The sequence below is a fragment of the Marmota monax genome, unplaced genomic scaffold (genome assembly GCF_021218885.2).
Source record: "Marmota monax isolate L192 unplaced genomic scaffold, Marmota_monax_Labrador192_F-V1.1 WCK01_AAM20220418_F8-fsc00155, whole genome shotgun sequence".
In the NCBI taxonomy this organism is placed as follows: domain Eukaryota; kingdom Metazoa; phylum Chordata; class Mammalia; order Rodentia; family Sciuridae; genus Marmota; species Marmota monax.
Genome location: NW_026694554.1, coordinates 2,520,592 through 2,531,117, shown reverse-complemented (window position 1 = coordinate 2,531,117; position 10,526 = coordinate 2,520,592). Strand labels below are relative to the sequence as shown.

The window sequence follows — 10,526 nt, the reverse complement described above, 5'->3', positions numbered from 1 at the left end:
CTTGATTATTTCTTAATAAAAGGAAAATAATAGAGTACCCTAAATATTCATTTTTTTCAGGGCAATTATTTTTAATATTTACAAATGCATGTGAGATGACTAGGAATTTCAAATAATTAAATTTCGATGATATGACATATAAACCTCTCTCCCACTTTCTGTATGGCAAGAATGAATGGCCCAACTAATAAGTAACAGGCTGGGGGAGAGAGATGCAAACAATTAATCTAGAGAATCTCCAAGGTTTCTGATCTCAACAAGTAGGTTCAGCGATGGCCACTGTTCTCTCATTGTCTTCTCCTCTCTAGCAGCACCATTTCCAGGTAGGCAGCAGTGACAAAGGCGGCCATTCAGTGAGCAACTACTGTGTGTCAGGCACTTCATTCATTCCAGCCACAAACATATGAACCAGCTATTTTCCAGGCAGTGTTTTATGAGATGAAGGTGCTCCAGCAAACTAAGCAGACTAGGATGTCTGCCTTTGTTGAGTTTATATTCTTGTGGGGAAAGACAGCAATATATAATATAATAAGTCAATAAATTATGTAGTACAGTATAGTAGAAGAGATGCATGAAATAGGAAAACAGAGAAGGGGGAAAGAGAAGGAAGGGAAATGAGAAGACCAGTGCCAGATATGCAGGGTTTTGGTTTTGGTTTATATTTTGTTTAGAGACAGGGTCTTGCTAAGTTGCTTAGCACCTCACTTTTGCTGAGGCTGGCTTTGAACTCATGATCCTCCTGCCTCAGCTTCTCAATCTGCTGGGATTATAGGCATGTGCCCCCATGCCCTGCCCCAGTCCTTTTTTAAATTTTATTTTTTAAATTTTGAGACATGGTCTCACTAAGTTGTTGAGGATCTCACTAAATTGCTTAGCTGGACTCAAACTTGGAATCCTACTGCTGCTACCATCTGAGCCACTGGGATTACAGGTAGGAACCACCATGCTGGGCCAGATATGTAATTTTAAATGGAGCAAGCCTCACTGAGAAGATTTGAGCAAATACTGGAATATCAATGAGGAATCAAGTCACAGAGCTATATGAAGGAGCAGTGAGAACAGCTGGCACACACATGTGAGGTGGGTGCATGAAGTATGTGTCAAGATACCCCAACAATACTGTGCTGGGCATGGGTAGTATGAATCCAGTGGGGAAGGCAGACGATTATATAAGCAATTGTAACAAAATTAAAATACTACCTATAGTATAGGGAAAGAGTTTTAGCAGAGTCAGGGAAAGTTGGCCCACAGGACTGCCAGGTAAAATGACAATTGAAGTTTGATGAGGGTTTTGTCATGTGAATGGGAGTGTTCAGAATGATGGTGCAGAACACTGAGGGTCAAAGAGAGCACAAGTGGCCTGGCAGAGTAGTGGTCTTGTAAGTCCTTTCCTAGAGAAGCCACACATCATTTTTCCAGTGAGACCCAATGATCTGAAGGCACACCCAGAGTTTTTAATGTGAAGCATTCCATTGCAAGCATGGAGCCAAATCTTACTCATGTTCTTTTAAGTTGTTTCCAATTTTCCACTGTTCCAAAAAAGAAAAGGCTAGGATAAATATTTTTGTTCATAAAATCTTTTACATGTGTCCAGCTATTTTCTCAGCATCAATTTCAGGAAGTTAGACTGCTGGATCTTGGGATTTTCATAATTCAACCTTTGAAATGTTTCCCAGTTGGCCTATCCGTAAAAATGTGTCAATCCTCAGTCTTACCAGCAGTGTAGGAGAAAGACTATTTGCCTACATCTTCACCAACAGTTTGTCATTTTTATTATCATATCCCATGTATATGAGAAAAAAGATGGTTCCAGACACTGAAAAGGAACTTGACTAAACTGATTGTTTTTTCAGTCTTAATTAATAAAACAAACATGACTGAGGCCATGCTACTGTACTGACCTGGCAATTATATAAGGTACCAGGATGTAGCCAGTAGAATGATCAAATATTTGTACCCATTACATTAGGAAAATATAGCACAACAGTAATGACTTCTGGCTCCTCTGGGAAGAAGCAGATCTGAAGTTCAAATTACAGCTTTAGCCCATAGTAGCTGTGTGATCTTAGACAAGTGCCTATACTGTGTGTGCCTTGATGTGCTTGTCTGTAAAGTGGGGATAGTGAACATGGTAGATATCTGAGGGTGCAATCCTGAGGGGCCACACTAAGTTGTCAGCTCTTTTCTGAGATGACCAGATGAACTGCTATAGCTGGGGATTCATGAATCCTGTTAGGATGAGAACACAAAAACCAGCCCTGCTAGGATAAATGTCTTTGTTCATAAAATCTTCTTTGTTCAGAAAATAGCTGATCAACACTCTACTTTTTAATATTTATTTTTTAGTTGTACACAATACTTTTATTTTTATTTATTTATTTTTATGTGGTGCTGAGGATCGAACCCAGGGCCTCGCATGTGCTAGACGAGCGCTCTACCGTTGAGCCACAACCCCCGCCCCACTCCACTTTTGATAATATAAAAGTTACAGTTTTATTTCTTTTGTATCAGTATAAAACATCACAGAAATTTTTTTATCAAAATAGGAAATAAGAACAATGACATTACTATAATTATCTTATATACTTTAACTGATAATGATTTCTTTCCTTTTTTTTTTTTTTTTTTTTTTTGGACTGGGGTATAAACCCAGGGGCACTTTACAACACTGAGCTACATTCGTAGCCCTTTTCATTTTTTGTATTTTGATGCAGTGTCTCCCTATGTTGCTTAAGCTGGCCTCAAACTTGTGATCCTACTGCCTCGGCTTTTCAAGTCTCTGAGATTATAGATGTGTGGCACCATCCCCAGCTACAATGACATTTTAATTGGCACCATCTTTCCTAGATGGACGTTAACCCTGACTTTAGGCCTGAGTTAATGAATTCATATGCTCACATACCTTTCACAATATTTACAAAACTATTTTCTTCCTCTGTTTTATTCCTTCTTGCTTCCTTAGTTAATGCCTAAACACAGAGAGTTCTTTCTGTACCACATCAAGTCATGTGAGCCTCCAAAATATTTTGGTCACACTATGCCTAGGCTAGCTAGGACTCTGTGCCTTTTTATCCTATCCAGGACATATCTAATAATGGCAGAATTATAAGGTTACCTGCATTTTAAAGGATTCCTCAGACCTCAATCATGCCTTTTCCCATGATGCACAGAGGCCTGTTACACCGAGATCAGCTTCCCTCACCCCTGTTACTAAGAGAAATGGTTTGGCTCGTCTTGGGCTATCTGAAAGGATAGGGGTGCCTTTAACATGTAGGGGAAAGACAAATTCTCTGGGGACACACAAACCATGCATAGGGGCTGGCATTAGTGCTAGGGTCATTTGTGCCCACAGGCTACACTGTGGCATTCAACATGTGTTCCCTTATCAGCTGAACATCATCATTAAACTTTCAGGCCTTTTAAAATCCACCCTTATGCCTGTCAGAAGCCACGCTCAGTGTAGCTCAAGGAGGCAGACTGTCACATCCTCAGATTAATGTTAAATAAGCACTGTATGCATGGTAACAGACAGCATTATTTTTTCCTTTCCTTCCTTTTGTAGCAGAACATTGCAGTCTAGCCTAGTACCTGCCATTTCTTTTTTTATTTTTATTTTTTAATTTGTTCTTTTTAGTTATACATGACAGTAGAGTATATTTTGACAGATTTATACAAACACGTAGTACATCTTATTTTAATTAGGACCCCAGTCTTGTTGAGATTCACTGTGGTGCATTCATATATGTACATAGGAAAATTACATCAGATTCATTCCACTATCTTTCCTTTTCCTATCCCCTGCCCTTCCCTACATTCTCCTTTGTCTAATCACTGAACTTCTATCCTTCCCCTGCTCCCTTGTTGTGTGTTAGTATCCACATATCAGAACATTCAACCTTTGCTTTTTGAGGATTGGCTAATTTTACACAGCATGATAATCTCCAAATCCATCCATTCACCAGTGAGTGTCTTAAGTCATTCTTCTTTATGGTTTAATAATATTCCATTGTGTGTGTACAATTTCTTTATCTATTCATCTGTTGATGGCCATCTAGGTCAGTTCCATAGCTTAGCTATTGTGGATTGTGCTGCCATTTCTTGAGAGCCTGCAGTGGAATTCCCTGTGCTAATCACTCATACATAGGATACATACACCTGCAAAAGGCAGGCCTTATTCTATATTTACAAACATCAGTTTCCTTGCACGTCATATGTGAAGAGTAGCACTGCATGATAGGGTTCCATGAACACATGAGAACTAAGACATAGAAGGAGTATAAAGGCTCTGGAGTCATCCACCCACTAACTAGCTGCACAACCTTAACATGAGTCTCTTCTTTTTCAGTCCATTTCCTCATCTGAAATATATGATAATAGTAATGCCTACCTTATGGGGCTGAAATGAGGATTAAAGGTGTTAATGTGTTTAAAGGGCTTGATACAGGGTGCTTGGCACACAAGCTCTTAAGGATAACAGTCGTGATGATTTGTATTTTTATTACAATGATGCAAAGATCAGAAAGTGGGAGAAAATAGAGCAACAGAGGCTGAGAAGTAAGAATCAAAAATGACATGGAGGGGGGAACCCTGAGAGAAGGGTGTCATGGAAACCAAAGGAAAAGAATCCAGAAAGGAGGAAGTAATGCAAAAGGGCACTCAGAAGCCAATTTCCTCTGACGAATGATTTTCATCCCTTAGTGACCAATGAGAATGGAGCAATAAGGAAGAAAATAAGCTCAGAGCCTGAAATGAAAGATATCAGACATAAAATTTTCTAGAAGCTGCCTTTTGGCTAATCCAATTAGTCTGATCTGTATATCTAGGTACCTGATTAGAGAAAATACATATTTCTTCAGTAAAGGAAAAGCCACTGTCATACAAAATTAAGTAAAAAAGAAATGTCAGTTCACATCAGGTTAGTGAAATAAAATTTTTGATAATTTCAAATGTACACAACAGAGAAGGAGGACGTAGAGGAAACATCACAGAACATGTTTTCCAAGTAGTAGTCAATACTGATCACCCCAGCAAACCCCAGTGAAAAGGAGGTGGTGGTATGAACAGGATTTATTTATTTTTCCATTCTCTTTTCTTATCTACCTGGTGCCAGAAAGAAATGATGGCAGCATAATCTATGTTTTTTGGGTAAAATATTCAACAAGCATTTATAGAGTGGAATCAAGAAAAGGTGAGTTTGAAATAGAATAATTTTCTAACCTGGGCTAAATATGGGGGTAGATACCCACCAAGAGTAGATTTGAGGAGGGGTAGGGAGGAATTAATGGTTAGAAACTATGCAAGCTGGGGGGAAATGTTGGTGGCTCCTGGGGCTCTGGGAGCCTGAGAAGAGCTGCCTTCTTCCTGGGGTTCTGACATGTGTCGCCATTGGCTTAAGAGTCCCAACCAGGGACTCAAAGGTGCCCTGGAGGAATGCAAGGAGTGGTCCTCTTGAGTCTTTGTGTCTGACCCAGTTCTTGGCTAAAGCGTCAGGGGCACAGGAGTCTCCCAGTTTCTTTATGACCCTGAGGGTTTAGGAGACTGAGGCTTAAAGTAAACATTGAATGCTGGGGGAGGAAGGGCTAGAAGGCACAGAGTACAGGAAGCTAAATCTTCACACCTGTCACCAAAAGGTGTGGCTCCAGGGGATGGGATGGGGATGGGGAAGATTGTAAAATCAGATTGTGGGGATATGCATAGAGCAGGAGCAAGGAGCCAAGGAAGCGCTGAGGGCGTGTTCTGTAAAGAAACACTCCCAAGTTCAAGGCAGGTTCTGGGTGTGACAACCCAGGGAAGGCTTCACTTCCAGTAGCCTGTCTCCCATTCCTACCTCATGGCCTCAGTGTGTGCCCCGTTTGTCCTTACTGAGCATGTCATTGGCTGCTAACATAATTAGAACCCTAATCACTTTTCTTGAGACCCCCAAACTGTGCCATACCTAATACAACACAAACCAGGGTTCTGCACAAAAACCCCGCAGTCTCTTGATTCCTACCTGTCTCCTTGTCCCTGTCAATCTCCATGTAAGCCTCCCTGGTTAGAATGCCCTCACACCTCCTCCCTGACCCATGTGGCTCTATCCTTTTCCCCTGACACACCAGCCCCATGGCTGCACACTGTGTCCCTGTTCTGTGGAGCCTGTCTCCTCCATGAAAAATCCCCTCGGGGCCTCAGATGTGAGCCTGCAATTTGCTTTCTACCTTACACAGGATCATCTTCACCCCCACTACCAAGCCTGTCCAGCTTGCAAAAATGGGAACATAAGGACTCTCAGGTCTGAGATCACACATGTCCTCTTTTATCACCCTTCAATTTGAGGCCAGATGGGACAGCTCCTGAGAGGCAGGTTCCTGGAGAGCTCCCTTTTTAATCTCTCCCATGAATGTCCTCCACTCTGCTAAAATGGTGTGTAGGGCTTAGTGGCTTTCTGATTGCCACGTTCTATTGTGTGCCCTGGTGACTTGATTGCTGCTCATCCCTCTCTACAAAGGGGTGGGAGTGGAGGTGAGCAGGAGTTGGAATGGGGTTAGTTTTGGAGTCCTTGGGCTACCTGTGCTCTACAGCTGTAGCATGAGCTTACAGAATGAGGTTTGGGTGCTGAGCTCCCAAGAGTAGCTGCTCTCTCCTTTCCTTAATCAGGGAGTGGGCACAGGGTGTTTAGGTCACAGAAGAGAGTCCTTGTTATGACCAGAATGTTGTCTGGAAGCAGCAACAGCAACTTAAGGAATCCACCCAGGAAGGAATACTGCCCCTCTCCAAAATGAACAGGGATGGAGCCCCTGGAGTCCTCATGTTGGGCTGTAACCTCAGCATACATTAGAGAAGAAAGCATTGTGATGTTGTCAAATAATACAGGCTAAAATTGGCTCAATGAGGTAGGAGACAGTTCCGTTGTGATCAAACGACCCTTTACCTTTGAGCAATATTTCAGCCCTTCTTCCCTTTTCCTCCTCTGCAAAATAAGGACGATAAAAACACAACCTCAAAATGACTCCCCCACTTTATACTTTTTCACTACATTTTACTTTTTCCCTTTACTTCTTAAAATACCACAGAGATATTAAAGTAGATGCTGATATATTTATTGACATAGAAGCTCACAACATATATTGTTTGGTGAAAAAATACAGCATATAGAACAGCACTTATATTTGGTCACTTTTATCTATACATATATCTATCTGGGTTCATAGGTACAGGAAAATATCCAGAAAGACATTCACCACAAGGGCTGACAATGGTTAAATAAGGGTGGTGAGTTCGGGGGTAACATACTTTACTTTTTGAACTTTTATCATTTAAAGATTTAGCAATGAATTATACAACTTTCACAAAGAGCATAAAGCCATCAAAGAAATGGGCACACACAGAAAATAGACTCTTAGGCAGTGGGAAAAGGAAGCAAGCCTAAAGGTCAGGACATCCCCTTCCACTATACTGGTAATATGAGATCCCTTCTCCTCCGTGACAAAAGAAAGCCGCTTTGTAGATTAACTCATGCAATTAGAACTCCCCCTCTCCTAATTTTCCCATCATCAAACTCTGAATATGGGAAAAGGTTCATTTAAGGATTGGGGGGGGGGGGGGGCTAGCACCTTACTGTGGCTCAGAGGAATCACTGGATTCACCACGGGCCTCTCTTGACCCCTCCTCCTCTGTATGTGTCAACTCCTGCAGGGTGATGATCAGATTCTCAAAAACCTGGGTCTTGTTGCTCTCATTATCACAGGTTTCTTTTGAGTGTCCTTCCTCCCCACAAAAGGAACAGCGAGTTGTGTGTTTTCGCTTTCTGGCTCTGCGCATATCCCTAGGACCATTAATCTTATGTCCAGAACCACTGCTGGTGGAAGGAGCCTCGGTTCCAAAATTACTGGGGGGATCAATGACCAACACTTGGTCCTGAGATCTGGCCCTGCCCCTGAAGGGAGGAGCACCTGAGGATGACAGTGGAGGGTCCCCAGACTCCACTAGGATCACATCCTCATCTGAGTCATCAAGGGTATCATCTATTTCTATCACACTGCAGTCGTCACTGCCAATTGCTACAGGCAGGGAGCCCTGAAATGCTCCGGGGCTGTCTGCCCCCTCCACCACTGACTCAGATCTCTTGGGCCGCTTCCGTTTAATAAAAGTGTCATCCCAATCCTCTTCCTCCCTTATCATCCTGATTAACTCCAGGAAATTGGGAAGCTGCTCCTGCTCATTTGCATACATCCTGAGAAGACCCTGAAGCCTGAAGCGCAGATTTCTATTCAGCTCAGCTCCTATGAGGAGCTGGTGCAGGCGAGTCTGGTTGGCATCCTTCTCAGCTAAGATGCCTGCCTGAATAGCATTCTGGAGCTGCACCTCCAAACGGATCACGTAAAGGGAGGCTTTCTCCCCTTGGGCCTGCAAGGTGTTAAAAAAATTACCATGCGCGGTCACACTGCTCTCAGATTCCCCAAACACCAGTTTCATTGCTCGCAAAAAATCTGCCACACTTAGGTTGGGGTTGGCAGCTTGGAGCAAACGCATGACCTCTCGAGCAGGGCCCCTAAGGGTTTTCATCAAGCGCTTCAGCTTTTCCTCCTCAGACATATTCCAGTCTGGCAGGACCCCATTGACTTGGGTCAGCCAGTTTTCAAAGGTTTCTTCCCCCTGTGCTGGCACCGCCCTCCCTGAGAAAAACTTCATATTTCTGTCTGCCATGCTGGCCATCAAAGGCCCAAGACTCCTGCCCAGGGACCTCAGCATGGAATGGGCCCAAGGCGGCAACGGCGCATTCTGCCGACGGCTACCCACACGTGCAATAATACTAGCCATGCCTAGCAATGATAGGGTATCTGAATATACGATGCTCAGGCTTTTTAGAAATAAAAGCCTAATCTGCAGATGTTGCGGTACTCTTCCTTCTTCCGATTTCAGTGGAGGCTGTAAAAAAGGAAAAGGGGGGATTAAACAGAGAGCAGGCTGCAGCTATAGACTCTCCCTACCTCAGTAGCGTGCATTACAGTTTATATCTATCCACTACCCTAAAAACATCCTGCAGGAGACTGGCGATTACAGGTTCTCAGGGCTGGCTGGTGTCCCCACGCTACCAGGGTGCTTTCTGCAGCCACACAGACCCCCTCCCGCCAAGTTCTTCGAGAGGAACTGCAACTTGCTTCGAATTCCAGGTTTTACAGCATAATGCAGCTGATGCTGGGCTCTCAACAGAGCACAGTGCTTAAGGATTTGTGGAAATAAAATAAGATCTAATTAACTTCATGATCTAGCCTCAACCACCCGCCCTTCTCAAAATCCTCCCCCCTCTCTCATTTTTTTGATTCTTACAGGGGCTCAGAAAATAATGCTCACCTTTTTTCAGGTTCAAGCTCTGCAACCGGTGCCCTCTATGAGAAAGCTCACCTCCGGGTTTGTAGAACCCTGTGCTCAGGGCGTCAAGACTGCGCCACAGCAGGGGGAAGGTAAGGGTCAGAAGCAGCCTCAGCCTCAATCTCATCCCGCCACTCCCCGCCCCCACTCCCCGCACCACGCCGCTTCTCCCACCTTCTGAATACAAGCCAAAATGCACCCCTGTAACCCCCCGGGAGACCACTGACCTACCAGCTTATCAGTCAACTGCGCAGAATTAAAGTTCAGGTTTTCGTCTTTGATGAGCTGCTATGGAGAAAAAAAAAACACAGGAGTTGGACACACCCACCCACGTATTCCTCCCCAGGAAGAGGTGAGGATATGCAAAGAGGGTTAGGAGCGAACACTACTCTTTACCCCTCGTCCTGCGCATACCACCCCCCACTCCCCTCTCCCCAATCCAGGCAAATCCTACCCGGTCGGAAGCATCCAGGTTGAGCCCTACCTCCTTCCTCCGCGTGGCCGGGCCTTGGGTGCTCCTTCCCCTGCCTCGAAGTTACCAATTCTCCACACTGGGAGCCGCCCAGTACTGGGGACGATGTCCCCCACCCCTCTTCGAAAGAGGGAATCTTGCCCCCATGTATTTTACCTGCAACCCGCTGCTAACGGTGTGCTCCGGCGTCCACAGCTATGGATTCCGCCTTCCAATCTCCGCAGCCCTGTAAAGGAAAAAGACGAGCGCCTCTTCCGCAGCTAAGCGGCCCAGAGATGCCCGATGGAACTGCCTCGCACGGCCACCCAACGAGGGGAAGCCGAGACGCGGCAGCGCAGTTCCCGAGGCAGCTGCGGCTGCTTTTATCCTCTGCGGGCTGAGACAAAAGAGCGTGAGGAGCGAGCCGACGCAGCCAATCAGTGGAGCGCGGGGGCGGGTGCCGGCGCGGAGTCGGCCGGGAGAACCTGTGTCCCAGGGGCAGGTCCGTAGGGCGTCACGTGCAACTCCGCAGGTCTCAGAGACCGGTTTGCGTTTTACCCGTGAGTCGGCTTCTTTCTCCCTCCGCTCTTTCTTTCCTCACCCCTGGCTCAATTCCACGTCTTCAGGGCAGGTGTATTATAAACCTGAGGCAGGACCAAAATCAAAACAATAGAGGCTCGTCACTTTGTGTTAGGGGAATGGGAGGAAGCATTAGTGCTTCCTT

General features: G+C 44.7%; 1 protein-coding gene across 1 annotated transcript; it reads right to left on the bottom strand.

Annotated features, from left to right (window-relative positions):
* Nucleotides 1-7,057: 7,057 nt before the first annotated feature.
* On the bottom strand, nt 7,058-10,220 carry Zcchc12 (zinc finger CCHC-type containing 12). The gene is made up of 4 exons (XM_046420929.2): nt 9,980-10,220; nt 9,583-9,639; nt 9,334-9,422; nt 7,058-8,907 (listed from the first exon to the last, which is right to left on the bottom strand). Exon 4 carries the CDS (start codon nt 8,797-8,799, stop codon nt 7,594-7,596), a length of 1,206 nt encoding a protein of 401 aa, XP_046276885.1. The 5' UTR covers nt 8,800-8,907; nt 9,334-9,422; nt 9,583-9,639; nt 9,980-10,220; the 3' UTR covers nt 7,058-7,593.
* Nucleotides 10,221-10,526: the final 306 nt, after the last annotated feature.